Source organism: Phaethon lepturus, unplaced genomic scaffold (genome assembly GCF_000687285.1).
Source record: "Phaethon lepturus isolate BGI_N335 unplaced genomic scaffold, ASM68728v1 scaffold858, whole genome shotgun sequence".
NCBI classification, from domain to species: Eukaryota; Metazoa; Chordata; class Aves; order Phaethontiformes; family Phaethontidae; genus Phaethon; species Phaethon lepturus.
In genome coordinates this window covers 1-21,514 of record NW_010555272.1, presented here as the reverse complement: position 1 = coordinate 21,514, position 21,514 = coordinate 1, and the positions used below count along the sequence as shown (strand labels likewise).

Genomic DNA, 21,514 nt, shown 5'->3' with positions numbered 1-21,514 from the left:
CAGCAGGAAATTCAGAAATTAGAAGACCAGTTAAAACTTTCAGCAAAATGGCAGACTTCAGGAGAGCCCACAGAGTATACGGTGAGTAAAATCACACTTAGTGGCCAAAGGAGTTTGTTCAGCTACAATTAAATACCATAAACCTGTATTGTCTTGGGGGATGGGCTCTTGAGAGACTTCCCCCCCCGCCCCCGGCCTTTTGTCACCCAGAGATTTTCCCCCAAGCTGACTGGGCTACATTTAGGCAGAGAGAGTGTCCTTGCATTATGTCTTATGGAGATGGAAAAAAATGTTGTATGTGCATGACAGTAAAGTTTCACAGACTGTAAGTCTGGTTTAACTTAACTGAGGAGGACAACAATACAGACACTCTGCTCTACAGAGCACACCTGAGGGATGACTTCTGGGTTCTAAACGTGTTTAGTTTTTTCCAGCCATAACAGTTGTAATAAGAGATGTTCTTTGCCTGCCGCCTTTGTCCTATTTAAGTATATAAATCAATCCTTCTTTCACATGTCCATTTATTTGATGCTTGGTTTCAAATATTAACTTTTGCTTTTTTTGTTTTTGTTTTGTTTTTTCACATAAATCAACATTATACAGAACTATGAATTGATTCTACAGGTATGGAAAACAGCATGAACATCTCTTTAACTTTCCTTTTCCTTTTAATCCCATCTATTAACTGGATCTGCTTTGGCTTTTTTTTCTGTTCTTAATATGTCAAGGCTGCTTCAGCTTGACTTGGAGATGAGGGTATGTGTTTTAGGATGGCAGAATTCTTGTAGGGAGTGAGGAAGCACTTTCAATTTAATTTCCTGTACATAAGTGCTTCATTCTCCTGGCTTACTGCTCAGATGCATTACAGGCAGTTACTTACTGTAAAAGAGTTTTTACAGGCATGAAAGGAGAAGCTGAGGTTTGGAGTATGAAACAAAGATAATGGAATTACGATGGTACGCTGCCGTAGCATTCAGCTTTTGTTTGTGGCCCTGCTCTTAAACTTCAATGTGTGTACTACTTAATTTCATTTCCATCTATTCATTTATGTACAGTTTATGAAATTGTGTACCTCAGTGTTACAGAAGCAAATCTTGTAAGACCAACCGAATCTTTGATAGAGTTAATTTTCCTTGCTGGAGGGCACTTGATTGTCACTTTCCTTCTCTAACCTCTGGTAGGACTCCATTAGGCTTCTTAAGTGGAGTGATTACATATCATTCTGCATCAGTCTTGGGTTCTTGTTTGCATGAATGCCATTATCTGGCATTAAGGTTTTCTGAGTACATCCCACACATAGTCTATGTGTTAATTACACTGTGGCAAAGATCAGAAAAAGAATGGCAAAGGTTTTTGTTTTGAAGGCTGCATGACTTCTTGAAGATCTGTTTGTACCCAGAAGGTATTCCTCTGGCAGTCTTTTCCTAAATCTTGGACATAACAGAATCATAAAGGATATATGTCAGGTTATTCAAAATACATCAAACACCACAGCTTGCTTCCTATCCATGATGTTAGATGGATGACAGTTAGTTACTATTTACCAGTGTACCTGTGGCTTAGTAAAGAGGAAGATCTGAAAAAATTCAGACTAGCTGCTGTAACTTTGCAACCTCTCTCAGGAAGGTTTAAAACTTAATTGGAGAAAGGCACGCAAGGAAGGTAACTCAGCAAGTGATGTTAGTGGGTGGGGTGAGGTATGCATGCAATCTGCCAAATAAAAAGTCATGATTTAGACAGTTCTTGTACAGTTGTTTAATGCAGCTGTAATATTGGTAATTGCTTAACTCACTCTGAAACAAATCAGTTCAAGTGAACTTCTAATTTCTGCATGCAGGAGTTAAAACAAGTTCATAGTTGTTCTTGCTACTGTTCTTCAGGCTGAAGGTATATGGGAGGGGGATTATTTAGTGACAAGAATGCTGACTGGTACTGTGAGGTACCATCTGACAGTATGCCATGAGGGTGAAAGTTGTGAAAGTGTTTTCTTAGTTACAGTATTGCAGCACTAGCTTTCTAGCAATGTGGTGTTAAAAAGCACTTTTTCATGTGTAAAGTGTCATAGTTTCTGGGATTCTGATACCAAAATTTTATAGCATTAGAAAGTATTAGCTTCTAAAAGATTTTTCTATACCAAAAAGCTTTATTGTAAGGCCTGTGTTATGCTTAACAGTTGATTAATTGCTGATGAGATGAGAAGGGAGTAACATTTATACATAATTAGGGGAATGTATATGTGCCTGTAAGCAGTTGAAAATGTAATGTTAATCACTTTTTGTATTCTTAACTAGTCTGTGATGCTCTCCATGCTCACTAATTTGACTAAATGAAATCTATTCTTCTGTATTTTGCTAGAGGGTGTTTTTCTGCTTTAGTAATACCTGTACAGTGCTTTGAAGAAAGTTCTATGTTAATACAAAGAAATTGTATTTTATAATATTGAAGTGGAATTAGCATAAATTCAGACACGTGTTGATGAACAAAGCATTTATTTTGTAAAGTCTTATCTCCCGTGCTTACTGGTATTGACCAAATTATTTCTCCTTTAGAAGATTGTCCATTGCTTTCCTATCTAAGCTTGCTTTCAATGTGCTTAATGACTTTAGATCACTTCTGATGTAGTCTGTCTGTCACATTTGGTTCTCTCCCGCCTCTGGTACCCATCAAAGCTCCTAGCCTTGCCTTCATGTTAGTTACTGGGATGACTGAGTGACTGTTTTCCTGCAGCTCTGTGCATGATTGGATCTCAGTGAGCTCAAATGCAAAATTGTTGTCCTCTTCATATTTAAGTAATTTTTGGAAAAAGAGTACCTGTTCTATGTTGACTACTGTGAATCTCTCTGATTTGCAGGCATTGAGTATGTTACATTGCGTATTTATCTTTCAGTTCTTGGTCTTCCTTTTAAACTAGAATTCCTTGAAGTACGGGAAGAGGGTTCTGAATTGGAAATTAGAATTCTGAATTAGAAATACATCTAATGCTATTAGTAATAATTCATATAATCTTGGGGTTTTTTTCATCTTAAACAAAAAAATAAACCAAACCAAAAAAACCCCCACACACCGCAAGGCCCCTTTTGATGACCACTGGGCCTTGAGAGTATGCCTTCATCCAGCACTTTGTTAGAATGCTGCAGATATTGAGAGAGAGTAATCAAATGTGTATTAAAGAGCTGCTGCATTTGGAAAACAAGATTTCAGAAAGTTACTTTTTCATCCTTTCTGTCCACATATGGTTTTACTTTCTTCTGGGATTTTAGCACTAGTCCATAGCAAAACTCTACCTGCTTTGCCATGAAATTAGTCTTGCTCCCAGTTAGAAGTTTGTTATATTGCCTGAATATCTTTATAATGTGATTTCTGTATAGGTAGAATCTTTGCAAGCAGAGATAAAAGAGAAGATGGATGATTATAATAAGCTGTTACTAGAAAAGGAGCAAAACCATCAAGAAATTACAGCTCGTGATAAAGAGATAGAGAAACTGGTGGCACAGATACGAGAACTGGAGCACAGCGGTACTGAAGTCTCAAAGACTGTACACTACTTGGAACAACAACTGCAAAAAATGAAGAAAGTGGAAACTGAATTAAAACAAGTAATTTTTAAGTACTTAATTTAAACAGGAGTGGCATTATGCAGACAGTGTCTTCATGGGGGCTATCAATGACTGTTAACAGTGGTGTTTGAGACTAGCCCTGGCACCTAGTGGTGAGCTAAACTGTGGTATTAATGGCAGGTATCACAGCCACAGTTTTAAACAAACTCCGGTTTTATGAATTATAAGCCTACTTACTGTAGAGACTGCTTTTTGACAGTTGTTGTATTTGCATAGATCAGAACTGCTCTTTTGCTTCTCTGGAAGTTCCTGAGAAGATAGTGTTTCTGAATATTAAACGTCGTGGGTGTTCAATAAGTAGCTATGTTTAAAATCATATTACCTTAATAGGTAGCTCTTGCTATGGAGCCGGATCTGTTTGCTTGTTTTTCAGTCTTTGAAGCCAGATCTGTTTGCCATACTCCACATTTTTTAGTGTTTTGTTACTAGTGCAGGTTTAAACGCAGCTTAGAGTTAAGAATTGCATTCCATTTAGAAAAAGTATTTGTCTTTTACCAAACATCTAGTAACCTTTTCTACCTTCTTAAACTACATGTTTCAGTTTCATCCCAGCAATATTCCTTGGTTAAGTAGTGTTGGTCTGTCTGTCAAGTTTGAAGATTTGAGACTGGCATGATCTAAATTTGTTAGTTTAATTGCTAATTCTCTTAAGTATTTGCTTCCATTATTTTTCATTTAAAAAATACTGAACAAAATATTTTTTACGTTTTAGCTTCAGCTAACATGATACAGACTAGCCAGTCAGAGTTTGTTAGGTGCTACTTGGCACTTGGTACTATCTATGTGGCACTTGTGAGATTGTGTCTGGAGAACTGCTTGGTTTTAGACTCAAGTGTAAGACAGACACTGGCATGGTGGAGCAAGTCTAGCAAAGGACCATCAAGATGGTCAGGGGCTGGAGCAAATGTTTTTTTTTAGGGGAGGCTGAGAGAGCAGGGTTTGTTTAGCTTTCTGGAGATCTTATTCTTGCCTACAACCACATAATATGAGGTTATAGAGAAAATTGAGTGAAACTTGGAGGTGCACAGTGGAAGGATGAGAAGATATGAGCATAAACTGCAAAAAGGGAAATCCTGATTAAATGGTAGGTGGGAATGGTCAACTGGAGGTAGCCAAATGTTGAAAAAGGGCTCAGAGTGGCAGTGGTGTCTCTGTGACTTGGAGATGTGCGGAATTCAGCTGGCTGAGGACCTGAGCAGAGCCAAGGTGATTCTGCTTTGAGTCAGAGGTTGGACCAGAGAGCTCTAGAGACCCTTCCCAGCTTAACCTGTTCTGTAATTTTATCCAAACATAGAAAAACTGTACCGATTAGCTTTCTCTCTGGCTTGCCTTGGAGTGGATGGAGACTGTGATATGGCTGTTCGCAAGCTGCTCTTTTCTCTGAAATGTTAGCTTTCTGTTAAACAGGCTTTCTTTTTCCATATGAATTTAAAATATTATTTTGGCTGTCTGAATGTCCCAGGAAATTGGTCTTTCTTAAAAACCCTAAATAAACCAGATTCAGCCTTTTTTAGTTTTATTTTCTTTTTTCCAAGAAACTCATTTATCAGCTTTAAACAAGGTTATGCTATTCAGTTTGCCAACTGTAGGCATTGTAATAGCTTGTCTTGAAGCAAGTTCATGCAGTAAATAAGTGCCAAGAGGGCTCTAAGAATGATTGCATGTCATGAAATTTTTTGGTAAAAATGCACTTGATGTGAATGGTAATTATGGATTTTTATTGTCCCCCAAATTCCAACATATGAAAAATGTAGGTATTGCAGATAATGGAGACTAGTGCTAATAAGAAATAAGTCTGGAAAGAGTAATTTTGAATATGGAACGGTATCTTTTTGTGAAGAATATGGACTAAACTCTGAGCTAGTAGATCCATCTCATGTGCATGGAGCAGGTCTTTTTTTTTTCCCGGTGCAGTTCCTTTGAGTTGTTTAGGTTGCTGATACGTGACATTGACACTTCTGGTTAGGGTTGTGCTGGGACGACTGCTCGTGCTTTGGCTTGAGGTCTTTAAAATGGAGATAATTTAGGAAGTCTGCTATCCTATGGATTTTGGTATCAGTGAAAGAAGATACCATGTTAGACTACATCTATGTGGGCATCCAGAAGAAGGTTTTACAGTGAAGGTGCATTACATAAAGCTCTGATTTTTGCCTGGGTTGCCATTTGCTTTTGCTGGGTCACTGTAGCAACCTCAGAACATAGCAACTGGAGAATGCTGGGAGAAACCTAACTCTTGTGTGCAGGGCTGTGCTGACACCATAAGCTATGGCACACTTGCAGCTCTGCTGTCCAGTAAACGTAGGAACATCTGAGGTAAGGCAGCCCAGTTCTGCAGGAATCTGGATTTGCACATTGTTACTGTAAGTTGAGTTTTTTGATCAGTGATCAAGATGAGCTTTAAAATGGTGTGGATAACATCTTGCTTTTAGTTGATATAAAACAAAAAAGATAAGCTCTGTTGTTGCTTGGGTTTTGTTGTTATGTGTGTCCTTTCATGTATGGCAGCAGGATGCCTGAGGGGATGGTTAACGTCATAGGTTTTTTGTGATGGTAAGAAGAATTTTCATTTTTCCCTTCAGCACAAACAAAAAATCACAGAAATCATACAATGAGTCTAAAACAACCCTCCTGTTAGAGGTATGTGTATTGAGCTATGGGCAGAATTAAGTGTTAAACAGCAGAGGCAGTTACTGCCTCAGGTTTCTTGCCCAGTTTTCCTTTATTGCATTAGACACAGATGTGTATGCTTGCTGTTGGGATGACTTCCCAAGTTAAGCTTTCCTTCTTGGACTGACCCATCTCCTGAGAAGGACTGTGAAAGAAGGAGGACTGAAGGAGAAGTTTTAAAAATAAATAAATAAAACTATGATAGCATGACGGACTGTAGATCTGACAAACTTGGTGCTGGTGCTTCACATTCTGACGTAACATGATGTATTTTTAGTAGGTTTTTGATCTACCCAAACCTCTCAATTTCTTAAATTAAATTAAGTTTTCACTGCTTAAATTTAGCTTGGCAAATACATGGTTTCATAATGTTTAGGTTATTAAACATATAAACCACTATGTAATGGAGGAATTATAATATATCACCGAATGCTAAATTTTCAGAAGTCATTAAACTTGGGTTAGAAAAAATAAAGGGATAAAAAAAATAAAGTGAGCTAAAAACTTTTTGCATTCCTATTTCTTTATAGGACATTGGGGTTAGGTACTTCTTGTACTGGGGCTTTTCAGGAATGATGTAGTATTTTGGCAGGGTTGTTCTGGTTAGGTGGGTGTGTGTACTGACAACAATTCTAACATTAAAAAAATGTTTTGCAGGATAAAGAGGCACTGCAACAGCAACAGTACAATAACCTGATTCAGATCTCTGCTCTACAGTCTAAATTGGATGAAGCGAGGCACAGAGTACCGGCAGACAGCAGTTCTGCCCCCGTACTGAAGGAACAGCTACAGGCAGAGCAGGAAGCACTTCAGATGAAAGAGAGAGAGGTAAGAGTTTTGACAGGTCCTGTAGACGTCTCAGTCACATAATTGCAGAAACATTTAAGCTGGGTTGCTTAAATAGCTGCGAATTTAAGCCATTCAAAAACCCAATGAGTGATGTTGTAGTAAATGTGCCTTCTCACCCAGTATTCTCTATGCTTTGGTGTTAACTAACCTTCCTTTTTCTTGCGTTGCTCTGTTTTGTCATCCCCCTGCCCATCTCCGCTCCCACTGGAAACTGCCTTGTGATGATTCACATCAACTTTGAGACTGATCAATATCTGTTGTAAACTGATTTTCCTTTCCTTCCAAAGTTGAAATGGAGTGGAAGGTAGATACATTTTTGTTTGACTGTGAGAGTGAGCAGTAATTCCTTTAAGAACAGAAGGGACAATTACCCATAATGTTGTCATCTGACCACCTTTATTTTGTGAGCTAGAGAATGTTAGCAATGAGTTCTTGCGCCAAGCTAAGCTGAGACACAGTGTAATTGGTCACATTATTTAGAACTTTTATTGGATTTACACACACAGATACACACACACATCCCCGCTGTATGTTTATGTGATATTACATAATTAGTGTCGTCTACAAACATGGGTGATCCTTCATTTGATTGTACACCATTGTTTCAAGAGCAGTAAGATAATAAAAACTAATTTATTACACATGGAAGTTCCATGTCTTATGAAGTCTGACTTCAGGAGCTGCTAAACCTTTTTCATTCTCAAAGCCGCTCTACCTTGCTACCCATTAAAGCAAGAGATGATAAAAACTGTGGATGGCAAGGTCATGGTGTTTGCAAGTAGCTCTTTGCTCTCAAGCTTTCGAACAGCTACAAGCAGAGAAATGTGTAGTTATTGACTTTTACAGGTTGAAGGAGTGAATGCTCAGAACTTTTTTGATTGCTGTGTTACTGGGATTAGCACTGCAGTGCTAATTTCTGTCTTCTAGGAGGAGGAGAATGTTGCTTGTGTTAACTGCTTGTGATTACATTAGACATCAAATGCTAACATATCTCCTATTGTAATGTCAAATTACATTAGTCAAGCCTTGATTGTTCAGAATCAGAACATAGATAAAAAAATCCAATTGCTCATAAAAGATATGTTAAAAAATAAGATGGAAAACCACCTTTACAGTACTTTGGTTTTGCAGCTGAGGCACTGGAACACTAGCTTCTCGCTCTCTTTTTATGTCTGAAGTATTTTATTAATGCAAATTGATTAATGAGAGTTTAAATCATAGAATTTGCTGAACTTACTTGTTCTCAGTAAATAAGGCGATGAATGAAGTTTCAACTTTTCTGCTTAAACAAGAGGCCTTAATTGAAACAACTATGCCTTTTCTTCTTTTTTAGATTGCGAGCTTATTAGAACAACTAGAAAAATATAAAGATAATTTGATCAGTAAAAATGAGGAGGTATTGCAGCTGAACTTGCAGTTAGAGATGCAAACAAACCTTAGCACTTCCAGCATCAGCCAGCTTCAGTTAGAGAATGCACACTTGAAGGTAGGTTTCCTTAGCTTTAGTGTGCACCAGCTAAAACTTCACAAACTTCCTTTTTTGAGTGCTGTGGTCTTCATCTCAGGATGTTATAAACAGTTTGTTTCCCTCGTCAAGGCAATATTCCATTACTGTTACAAAGCTAATGCTGGATATTGTAGAACAAAACCCTTGATACTCTAGATTTATGCTTATGGCATGATCTTCTACAGCCATCTGATATTAAAAAAAAAAAAACCAACAAAAAAACCACACAAACAAAAACACCTTAGCTTTTTTCTGGCCCTGAAAGATTATGAACTACGGTGTTGTCATTTTGTAAACACTACACAGTTTTGTGTACATTCCTGACCTCTACAGCTATAGCAAATGTTACAAGTTAGAAAACTGGCTGATTGTCAGTCTGGCAACTAGAGTGTTCATCTCTTACCTTGAAAGCTGAGAAATGTTGTGGAAATCTAATCCAGTGGTACAAACCCAAAGAAAGTAGCTGCTGTTGTGTTCTTGAGTTCTTTAACATTATAGTAAGGAGGAGAATGTTTAAATAAAACCCTTAGTTCTGTTCTGCCATTAGGTTGGGAGAGAAAGTAAGTGATTTCTAATGAGATTCCTGTTTTTTTCTGATCAGGAGGATCTAACAAAACTTCATGTGAAGCAAAATCGGGACCTGGGTATTAGTGATTCCTCAGCTTTGTCATTCCCACAAGCACTACTTAAAGAAAAGAATCAAGAAATTGATCACTTGAATGAGCAGGTGAAGAGGCTCCAGCACGAGCTAGATAATACTCTGGAGAATAAAGTAAGAGTACTTATTATATGTTCATTGCTTGATTTTGGGGGAAGCAAGGCATAGAGAATCTGGAAATCTATTTGATAATTACCTTAGGAAAGTAGAGAGTATTCTGAGTAGCTACCAGCTGAAGTGTGCGGTTCTTCCAGCTGTTTAAATGTGTGATTTAATGCCTGCATGATTCAGAACAAAAATGTAATTTAAACTCTAGGTGTAATAGTAATTATGCCTACTTACAGTAATATTCAGACCTTATCCTTTTGCTCAGATTGTGGAAGACCAAAAATCTGAAATTGAAGAACTCAGATCACTTGTTGAGCACCTTCGTGGTGACCAGGAAAGGCTACGTAAAGACAAAGATGAAGAGGTAGAGCAACTTCATGGAGTAATTGAGAAGCTTCAAAAAGAGCTGGCACAGTTTGGACCAGTATGTCATGAAGTTAGCGATAACCAAGATGATCTCTATCAACTTGCACTGGGAAAGCCAGTTGAAAACCTTCAGAATGAGTTGACGAAGGGACTGGTAGAATGTCAGGGTGATATTGATCCAAACAGAGGAAACGCATTGCTACTCTCCAAAGCGAGGGAACTTCAGGAGGAACTAGAGCTTGTCTCAGCTGCTAGAGAAACTCTGCAGCAGCAACTGGAAGAGAAGGAATCGCAGTTCAAAACGGAAGTGGAAATTTTGGAGAAAAAATGTCGGAAATTACAAGAGTCATCAGAGCAGCATGTTGCAGAGCTAACCTCTCTGAGAATACAGTACGATGCACTTCAGGAAGAGTACAGCCTTTTCCGAACACATTTTTCTCAGAAGGAGGTTGAAGCAAGGATGACTTCTTCTCCCATTCAAGAACTTGAAGATACTGTAAGAGAAAGGAAGGCAAATATTCTAGAGAAAGATATGCAAGTGAAGACAATGACAGATCAAAGAGAAGCTGACATGACTGAGATGCAGTACTTAACAAAAAAGGCAGCAGAGCTTCAAACTGAGTTGGAAAAGAGATACGGAAGTCAGGCTCAAGATGTTTGTAGTCTTCAACTAGAAGTTTCTAGACTTGAATCCCAGGTGCAAGCACTGAATCAGAAAGAGGTAGCTTATCAGAGAGAAATCAGTGGACTGAAAGGTAGCACTGCAAAACTGGAAGATCAAATCAAGGCATGTGTGATAGAGCTTGAAGCCTTACGATTGGAAAGAGGTGAACTTATTTCACAGTTGGAGTCGTACAAGCCAAAGGAGCAACGTGATCGTGAAGAGACTGAACTTCTCAAGCCATTCTGCCACAGAGAAAGAAAAGGTGAAGCCTTTAAAAAAGGGGTGGAGGAACTGGAAGAACTGGAATCAAATGTTGATCAGTCATTTGCAGTACTGGCTTCCCCTACGAATAAACTGGTATGTGATTTTTTTTTTTAATAGTATTATTTGTTTTTTAAAATAATCCAATTTTATATGTCATATAAAGCTCTATAGTTTATGCTTTTCAGTGCTGTAAAAAAGGGTGAAGATGAATACGGTGGAATAAACACGGCTGTGGTGAGTCAGTTGAAGGGTCTGTCTATCTTTTGCGTGGTTTCTCCAGCAGTGGATAGAGGTAGATGCCTGCAAGGACTCAGAACAGGGCAAGCATACGTGGAAACCTAATTAGGTCAATTTTTCTGAGCTGGGTGGGCATGGATCCTAAGGTATGTATTGGCAAGGTGGCAAGGTGTTGGCAGTCAGGGAGCTGCAGGGGGGCCTCCCTGAAAAAAAGCTGGGGCTGCTCCATGCTCGGCACAGGTGATTCCACTGCAGGACACAGCTGAGCCCATCAGCCATGTGTGTGTGGCACTGCTGCGGAAACATTTAGGAAAGGGCAAAATGCTGCACAGGCGGTGAGGAGTGAGGGGAAAAAACCTGTGGATGATCTCTTCCATGGGTTGTTTCTCACACTACTGGGGAGGAGGTAGAGGAGTTTGGAATGAAGGAGGACAATTGAGTCTGGATAGAATAGGCGGGTGAGGGGAAAGCGGTTTCAGTGTTTGTTTCTTGGCATCCAACTCTATTTTAACGCCAATAAATTAAATACATTTTCCCCAAGCCAAGTCTGGTTTTGCCCATGAGAGTTGTTAGTAGGTGATGTCCAAGTTTTTATCTCCACCCGTGAGCTCTTCCCATCTTATTTTTTCCCCTGATCTGTTGAGGAGGGAGAGTGAGAGTGCAGCTGGGTGGGCATCTGGCAGCCAGCCAAGGTCAACCCACCTTGAGCTCCTAAAGGCTATTTGCCATGCTTTATGGCTGTCTTGGAGAACTACTTGAAAACACTTTGTCATGTCTCATACTTTTTTAGAAATCTTTATTTACTGTGACTCTTCCTCATATTTACTCCGAATCTTTTCTAGAACCATTTGCTCTAGATAACCTAATGTGAACTTTTATTAAATTACTCAATTATGGAAAGCGGTAGGACCCAGATGACCTCTTTTTCAGAGCGCTGTATTTGTCTATCCTATACCAACTTACTGTCTTTCGAGGCTGGCTTACAGAGGTGATAAGTGTTAGTAAGAGGGCTTATATGAAAAGAGTTTCTGAGTACATAGGAAAGGAAAAAATTTAGGTGTCGGGCTTATGTGGATTTTGGGGGTCCTGATTGGTGTATATATATGATATGGTATGGGTATAAAAATCCAAGGGGATTGACTTACACTGTGCTACTTGCCCTTATAGTGGGAAGGGAAGATGGCTTTTCAGCACCAGGCAGAAATTATAATTTGTAGGTAGAATTATTGGATTTCCAAGTTAAGCGAAATAACTGAGCTTTAATATTGGTATCACTAATGGTAAAAACCTACTAACAGAGTTACTGTGATGTTACAGAATGTTTCATATTACTTTGCCATTTTGCTTCATAGCCCAGCAATCACAACAGGATCCAGTTCTTTGTTTCAAAACCTACTCAGTAATAACAGTGGGTTTTCATTAGGCTTTTGTCTGTTATCTTTGAGCTACACTGATATATTTAGGGTGTATCTTAAATAAGTTATACTTGAATGCCATGTCTCCTTATTTAAAAAATTAATAGGATAATTACTATGTAAAATGACTTATGTTTATTTTTAAAGCCAAAATTACGAGTGTAGCTATGCAAAACACGTGATTGTTACTGGTGTTTGTATTCTTATTTGCTTGGAAGTTCTAGTCTGGATCAGTGCCATTTGCCTAGGTGATACTATACATTCAGGATCTGTCTCAGGAATCCCTCAGAAAAAGGGATCAGGTGGGAATAGCATTGAATGACCTATGCAGAATGACGTACTTCAGACCATTGAATGTACATATACGAGGCAGCATCAGAGCTTAGCCTGACGTCCGGCCTAGTGGTCTACTGGAATATGTTGCTTATACAGGTAGTGATTGTTAGATCCCTGTTTAAAGAACGTAAGTAACATAACTGCCATAACCAAATACACTACATACCAAATTTACTGGCTGTGTTTTTTTTCTGTCTCTATAGGTCTATTTCGAGTTGTAATAGCCATTTAGTACTAGCAGTAACTCTAGTTACTGAAGGTCAGTTATCAGCTTCCTGGTGGAAATCACATGCAGCAACACTGTCTTTCTCTTACCCAGAATAAAAGTACAGCTGCTTGATCTCAGCCTAGTATTGATTATTTATTACAAGCTTACGTTACCAGAATATGCTGTGTGAGTTCCAGCCAACTGCATTATTTATGCCGTTTGTCATGTAAAATACATACACAGTGTGACATGCATGCACAACTTTAAAATCATAGTTACAATTTGAGAATATATAAAAAAATTTTAATAACTATGAAAATAATTTAATTGTAAAGATGGCATCTCATAAAGAAGAACTTAATTCTGAATTAGGTTTGGCAAAAAAGGAGCTAGGATTCAGTGAAGAGAGAACTGGTAAAATTTTGAAGGATATAAAGGTATGCTGGAATTAGGGGGACAGTGAAATGATTTAAAAATAATTTTTCAAGTAGAAACTTACATTGTGAAATGTTTACGTTCATGTATATATGTCAGTATATGTATTTCCATGTTTAAATTCTAAAAGTTTTAAAGTAGGCTGAGGAGGAATGATTATCAAAGTTGGAGAATATCTTGAGTCACAGTAATTAAGCTACTATGTGTTCAAGCATTCATTACAATAGACCTTTTCCTATGGATCCAGCTCATCCCAGTATAAGACAAAGTACAGTATTTTGTTCAGAGTGTCAGCTATCTGAACAAGATAGTGACTGTGAGCCTGAAAGCTGCAGAAGGGGAACAATAATATTTGGGTACTTCTGTTTGCTCTAGTATGGATTAGCTAAATGGTATTATATAGAACATCTTCAGAGGAAAAGAAATGACTGCTGCTTGACAGAAAACCCACATGAGATTAAGCAGCTCTTTACTTCACCCTGAATAGTGAATGAGAGTTGGTTCAAACTGTTAACGTTGAAGAGCCCTTGTTTAATGGTCAACATAACACAAAGAAATGCAGCATTCTTAGAGGAGCAAAGAAACTCCCTACAGTTATTCTTGGGTTTAAAAATGGGAACAACATGAAAATTAGAAAATGTATTAAAATGAAAGCTGGAGGAGCAGCTAAAAGGGTAGAGTACTTGCAGCTAGCACTAGACTTAAAACAGGCTAGGACTCATCAGCTAAGATGGATGATTAACACAAAAGGATTAAGGTGATGGTCTAAAATGAGAAAGAGAACAATTATTCACTGTGTTTTACAATGTAGGAGGTATGGAGGATGAAATGAAATGAAATTTGCATCATGGCAGGGTTAAAATAAACTAAAATATCTTTTCAAACAGTGTATCATTTGAAGTCTTAGCCATAGAATCTAAGAGGCCAAGAGAGTAATTTTATCTTAAAATTACTTAGATGAAGTGTTTGAAGGAAAAATCAACGAAGAACTGTCAAACAGAAAGATGTTGACTGCATATGTGGCCTGGAATGTCCTTGGATTGCAGAGAGCTGGGCAGGCATGCTTGGGGAGGTCCCATTTTGCAAGGACAGGGCAAAGTTCTGTCTGGCAGGGTTCCTTTGCAGAAAGATTGTTCAAGTCCTGTTAAACCTTCCTTGAGATGATGGTGGTAAAATAGAGAGGGAACTACAGAACCAGGGATCCAAAAATTCCTGATTTGAAGAGAGGAGAGAAAGGGGAGGGCAGGGGCAAAGGCAGCAAGGGGGGAAAACAGACTCCTCCTAAACCAGTGGGTGGGCCAGCCTGGGAGGGGGCTTTGAGAGGATTCAGTGCCTGGGGCACTGAAGATGAACAAGTAGAGGGAGCAAGGCAGCCAGACATTCTGCATAGGTTGTGGAGGCATTAGAAGAGAAGCTGCAGCTTGGCATGCTCAATATATGTTCTGGAGTCTCCCTCCTGCCACAGAAGAGGCACAGCCTTTGCCATGAGCACACTTGTGCCTACTTTTCCCTTAGGAGTGTCTGTATTAACATCATCAGTAAGCCTTGGAATTCCAGTGAGTTGGGCATTAGCCTTAGGGTTCCTTAATCACTTGGTGATGGCAAATCCTACCACACTGGATCCCTGAGGTTATAAGGATGATGGTAAAGGTATTTTCATGATGTGGTTCAAAGACGTTCCATTTGGATGTCAGCCTCCAGGTGGAGTGAGTAACAGGTTTAAAGGCTGAAAGACAGGAAGAAGGTTTGACTTCTTGACTCCTGGAACAAGCCGTGGGACTTGTTGGAGCAGTGGCTCTGCAACAGCAGCCTTCCCATGCTGTCTGACACACCTACGTGAGAAAAGAGCACAATAACTTCAAGAGGCCTTGTGAAGGCAAGAAAGCTGCTGCTTTCTGCATACTCCATGTCACAATATTGACATTATTCAGACGTCTCTGCGGTTTGAAGGTGGCAGTCTAGCCTTGGTCAGTGACCATGCCCTCACACTGTGGGAAGGATTTTGGAAAGTTTCTGTGGCCGTTCAGGTACCCAAGCCCTGAGGCTGGAAAATACATAGTTATTTGAAAGGATCATTAGAACTGAGGAAGATGGACACCTGTTGTGTCTACACTAGCTGTGTTCCCTTGCTGGCCTCTGTCAGAGATGGTGGTTGGGTAGAAAGACTTTGGTCTGACCTAGTGTATCTGTAAAAACAGTCAGAGTTTGAAAAATGGTCTGCAGTGTTGCTGATTAGCAGAGGCCCAAGTCTGTTGTTTGATGCTTAGAAAAATAAAAAAATGTAAAAAAATAATAGGTAGAGTACCCCTGTGGAAACACTAAAAGGTACAAATATGGCCTTACCAAAATTTAGGATAAATCATGTCTCACATGATGGGACACGTGAATCCAACCAGTGACTAGAAGTAGGTGGTCAACAGTTTCTCCTGCATTGAAAGGGCAGGCATAGGAACCATCTGTAGACTTCTTAACCATTTTTTCCTGGCGCCCTGGGTCAGGAATTAAGATAGTTCAAGAGAAGATTATCTACACAGCTACAAGGAATATCCTTTCTTTCCTGTTTGATACAAAAGTCAGCTCTGCAGAAATGCATGTGCTTGTTGTACAGATTTTATTCTTTTGTTCTCCTATTGATGATATGCTTGTTAAAAAGCCTGGTTAGCTGTCATATAAAATATACTAAAGTGTTGCATCATTTTTACAGAAAACCTGGGAATAATAATAGGTATGACTATTAAACTTGAGAAGATCTTTTTAAATTAATGTTTTTCAGTTTGTAAAATCATATTAATTGTTTAATGGAATTTAAATATGTGTTATTTTATTGTAGGAAAAAGATGAAGTTATGTTTGACTCGACGACACATAATATAAATCCAAAACCTCAGATTAAGCAATCACAAGAAAATATCTTGACTCAGGAATTGGATGTGATCAACAACTCTGAAGAGGAGCAAGGCTTGAAAAAGCATTGCCAGCAAATGTTGGAAATTCATCAAAGTCCTGATTCTCCAAAACACAATTCGAACATAGACAACACTTCAAAAGACTTCCAGAGTTTCATTGCAGGTGTGGCTTCATGGGGCTCACCTGAGATTGTAAGAAAGCAAGATATAAGCATGGAACTTCAACCAGTGCTTCATCTGACGCCCTTTTCAGAAGTTGAAAGCACAGATTTTGAAATGATACACACCAGGTCATCCATGCAAGAAGATAATTCTGTATTGCTGGGATATTCTAACCTGTATGAAAATGGCAGTGAGGAAGCAGCAGTGGGAGTAGATAGAAAATCTCCCGCTTTCTCTGAAAGCACCTACTCTGTTGATGATGAAGATATGGAGAAGATTTTGGTAAGTGATATTTCATGTCTGACTTCATTCTAATTAAAGACGACTGCTCAGCTCTGTTCCCCTTGGATCATTGTTGGGCCTTTGGCTCCAAGTAATAGAAACTTAACACACTGAGAGAGGTCCAGTAATGTTCTGGATGTACGGTTGTTAGTTCCTCTGTCACTGTCAGATAGTGGAGCAAATTCTGGCCTGTATTAAAACACTGTTTACCACTGCTTTTAATAACTGAAAACAGTCTTCCAAAACCTAAAAATTGAGCAATAAGCTGCTTGCAGCAGGCTTTGCGTCCTGCATGTCTATAAACTGCTGATGTGGTGTCAGTAAAAATATGGGTATTGCTCTTGTGCACTCAGAAGATTTGTTGAGAGGACTCTTCAAATCCTGGTACTTTTGCAGTGATGCTGAATGGAAGTAACTGATAAATTTGTGATAATATTTCATGTGCAAGTAATTGAGCTAAAACTTGTAAAACCTTTTTGCTACCACAGCACTCAATTTACTCTAGCAGTTCTCCACTTATGAATATCTGTCATTGAAACAGTCTCTTCTAACACTCAAAACTGGAGATTTTTCTTTTTAATGGAAATATTGTATATATTTGTGTCTGTATCATTTCACAGGAAGATAAAGTCTGTACTTCAGGAAATTAATCTTCGTTTGTGTATTTTTGTGCCTTGCTCTTGAAGGGAAACTAATTATAAATGCATGTCTGTTTCTTAAGACTATTGAAAGGGAGAAGAAAATTAGATGGAATGGGTTCCAAAGAGCACCAATGTTGCATTCATAATGGTATTTGCCATCTCTAACACTATTATCGAGTAGGCATTTGTTAAAAACTGCACTAGTAACAAAGTTGTTATAAATGCAGAACATTCTACAGCCGGATTCAGAAAACTAAATTAATGTGAAAAATCATTTCCTAGCAGATGAGAGAAGCTGATAATCTAACCCCTTCTGATGTACAAGATGATGCAAGATCGAGAGTATCGGCCATAGGTGCGATGAGCGATGGATATGGCAGCAGTAAGTTTAACTTTGTAGATTCCCTTCACTTTTTCTTAATTTCAGTATAAAAATATTATAATGTTTCCTCTTTCTCCCATTTTCTTTTACTGTAGATCTTTTATTTGGAAGCTATGCCTTTCTCAGGTGGTTCTTTGTTTAGAAAGACTTGTATATTTGTGCTAGTGGAAGTCTACTTTTACCTTTTTATCTTTATACACTGAAAAGGAGGCATGGAGTTCTAGTGAGTTCTGACTTGACTACAACACTGTCTCTGGTGTTAAAGGCAACTTACAACCTTTTTACTTTAAGTTAGTTGAGATCTCAACCAACTAACTTCAGCTGACTCTGCATACTAGCAGAAGAAATCATGGTTATTTTGCAAGTGGTTATGCTGGTTTCAAGTTCTTGTCATCTTTGTAACACTTTTGGGGGTGGGGGGCTGTCTCTTTTTTCAGATACCAGCTCAAATTTGGCAGCTAAACTAAAGCAGGAACTACAAACATCAGACAACCTAGATGCTAGTTTCATGGCTTATCTGCGATACCGTGGAATGTTTCCAGATATTATGGAATCAGTGAGAGAAAAGGAAATACTTTCACCACAGCTAAAGGTAATATATGATTAATACAAGCATACCAGAAAATTAAAACTGAAACAGCAAAAATGAAATGCTAATATAAAATAGTTAGCTGCCACCTTTACACTGTAACTTGTTCTGTAACGGTTTGAACTTCAAGTTGATTATGGTTCTTGGGTCATTTTTGTATCTCTCATGTGACAAATTTACTGACATTTGTCTTGCTTGTACATCCTAGAATTGAAAAAGTTTTGCTAGGACCGCACTGGTGATGTTCCAGAATGTGGCGGTACAAGGACTGATTAATCTGATCTATGGGTTTGTCTTGAAGGCTTTACAGAAAACTGTTTCATAAATCCTAGCTAGCTGACATCATGCTCCCCTGCCTATTCTTATCATTCTGATATGGTGGAGCACAGTGGAAACACCACTGAAAGGTGTGGAGGGATCTTTCAGAGTCAGTTCAAGGAGCATGAAGAATGTACAGAGGACTGAGCAGTGATTGCTTATTCTAGTCAGTAAGACAAACTTAAGAAAGTATATGCCTGGGACCCTTTGGTTTGGTGCTGCAGCTGAATAAACTCTCAGGAATTCCAGATGGTGAAAGGGAGAAATTCAGTGCTCCGAATCATCTCATCTATGAGACTGGTGAGATGTACATGGCTAAGTGCAGTAGGCTACAGGGAGTTTGAATACTTCAAGAAACATGAGTAATGAGAAACTGGAAGAAATATACCTCCTAGAAAGTGAATGCTGCCTCCTAAAATGTTTAGCAGATTCTTTCAGCTTGCTCAGCAAAATGAAGGAAGATCTGTGCAATGAAGGAAGGCTATGTAAGGCAGGGGAATTTGAATTCAAACTCAAGTTGACTGACACAAGTAACTCACAAGATGAAGGAGACTGGACCTTAATCTCTGCTTGAGGCAGAAGGAGGAATCTTCCCCCATCCTCTGAAGTGTCCCTTCATAACAGACGTGATTCTCTGGGGTTGGAGAATGAAGAGCACATTGAGTGGCTGACATGATCCAGGGAAAGCCAACCATGCAAAGTTGAAGCAACCACCCACTTGCATTATAACCAATGCCACCAGAAAAGCACATAAAGTATTAGTAGTTGGAGATTCCTTACAGAAAGGCACTGAAGCACCCATTTGCCATCCAGACAATTTCTCTAGAGAAGTTTGCTGCCTACCAGGAGCTTGTAGTTGTGACATCGCTGAAAGGCTGCCAACTCTACAGATTATGCACTCCTGCTGTTCCATGTAGGGTCTAACAGTACTGCAACAAGGCAACTTCGAACCATCAAAAGAGACTGTATGTCCCTCGGATCAATGTTAAAAGGCTTGGGAGCACAGATGGTATTCTCCTCTGTTCTGCCAGTCACAGGAAGAGGTCCAGGATGGAGGACACGAACAGGTGAATGCCTGGCTGTGTAGCTGGTGTTGTACTCAAGGTGTTGGTTTCTGTGATCAGGGATGTACTTTTGAGAAGCTGTTTCTATTGGGAGCTGATGGGATTCACCTGACCAAGTAGGACAAGAGTGTCTTCACCAGTAAGCTGGGCAAATCTATGAGGACAGCTTTAAATTAGACTTAGTGGGAGAAGGGGATGGATTTTGAGCAACAGAGAAAAGCCAGGGGCTGCTGTATTAGGAACCAACAGGAAACACCTATGAAATGCCTCAAACTGGGGCTTTCTCCTCCAAAAAGTTGACAGCCCAAGTGAAGTGCCTCTATACCAATGCACATAGCATGGGTAACAAACAGGAGGAGTTCGAAGTCACCGTGCAGCTAGAAAGCTACGATCTAATTGCTATTACTGAAACTTGGTGAGACAAATTGCACGATTGGAACAATGTAATCAATGGCTGTAAACTGTTCAAAAGACAGGCAAGGAAGGAGAGGCAGCAGGGTTTCTCTCTGCGTAACAAAAAAAAAAGAAAAAGGATTGATAGTACAGAGCTGTATTTGAAAAACAGAGTAGAGTCAGGACACTGAATTTTGAGAGAGCAAGTTTTCCGTTATTTAAGGAATTTGTGGATGGAACTCCTAGGGAAACTGTCCTCAGGGATAAAAGAGCTGGCAGCTATTTAAGGACATCTTTCTTAGAACACCAGAGCTTTCGATTCCCGTGTGTAAGAAATCAGGCAAGGAAGACAGGAAACAAGCATAGCTAAGTGAGAACCCCCTGGTCAAACTCAGGGGGAGAAAGGAAATGCACGGGCAGTGGAGCCAGGGATATGTAACCTGGGAAGTATATAGAGACACTGCCTGGATGTGTAGGGATGGGATCAGGAAAGCTAAGGCACAGCTGGAGAGGAATTTGACAAAGAATGTGAGGAAGAATAACAAGAAGGACTTCTACAAGCACCTTGGACAGGAAAGGAAGATTAAAGAAAATGTGTATGCACATACACACACACACATGGTAAATAAGACGGGAGAACTAGTGACAGCCAATAAGGCTGAAGTACTCTAACTTTTTTGCGAAGTTTTCCCTCGCCATCACTCTTCTCGCATCTTAAGTCCCTGAAACTCAGGGCAGAAACTGGGGGAATGAAGTCCGTTCCATCGTAAGAGAAGATCACGTTCAAGACCAACTGAGGAACCTGGACATATGCAAGTCCATGGCACCCAAAGAGATGAATGCCAGGATCCTGAGGGAATTGGCAGATGTAGTTGCTAAGCTACTCTCCATCGTTTTTGAAAAGTCATGGCAGTCAGATGAAGTCCCCAGTGACTGGAGAAAAGGGAAACATCACATCCATTTTCAAAAGAGTAATAAAGAGGGAACTACTGACCTTTCAGCCCAGTAAGATCATGAAATAGATCCAAATGGAACTTATATTAAAGCATATAGAACACAGGAAGGTGATTAGATACAGCCAGCATGGCTTCACTGAGGGCAAATCGTGCCTGACTAATCTGGTGACCTTCTACGATGGAGTGACTGTATCAGTGGACAAGGGAAAAGCAAGTGATGTCATCTGCCCAGGCTTCTATAAGGCCTTTGAGATGGTCCCTCACAAGATCCTTGTCTCTAAACTGGAGAGAGATGGATTTGATGCATGGACTCTTAGATGGAAAAGGAATTGGCTGGATGGCCACATCCAAAGAGTTACAGTCAAAGGCTCAATGTCCAAGTGGCAACGAGAAACAAGTGGTGTTCCTTGAGGGTCTGTACTGGAACCAGTACTATTTAATATCACAGAATCACAGAATGACAGAATCAGTAGGTTGGAAAGGACCTTCAA

At 39.4% G+C, this 21,514-nt stretch overlaps 1 protein-coding gene across 1 annotated transcript in view; it reads left to right on the top strand.

Annotated features, from left to right (window-relative positions):
- Positions 1 to 18,295, top strand: part of LOC104624659 (pericentrin-like) — a gene marked incomplete at both ends in the record, with an annotated part of 67,744 nt that extends 49,449 nt beyond the window's left edge. The window contains 10 exons of the mRNA XM_010292091.1: positions 1 to 81; positions 604 to 624; positions 3,369 to 3,596; positions 6,942 to 7,112; positions 8,467 to 8,619; positions 9,245 to 9,412; positions 9,672 to 10,793; positions 16,162 to 16,680; positions 17,604 to 17,703; positions 18,141 to 18,295. The exon at positions 1 to 81 is cut by the window's left edge and continues 48 nt beyond it. Coding sequence (XP_010290393.1) covers positions 1 to 81; positions 604 to 624; positions 3,369 to 3,596; positions 6,942 to 7,112; positions 8,467 to 8,619; positions 9,245 to 9,412; positions 9,672 to 10,793; positions 16,162 to 16,680; positions 17,604 to 17,703; positions 18,141 to 18,295 — 2,718 coding nt within the window. The remainder of the gene's footprint in view (positions 82 to 603; positions 625 to 3,368; positions 3,597 to 6,941; positions 7,113 to 8,466; positions 8,620 to 9,244; positions 9,413 to 9,671; positions 10,794 to 16,161; positions 16,681 to 17,603; positions 17,704 to 18,140) is intronic.
- Positions 18,296 to 21,514: the final 3,219 nt, after the last annotated feature.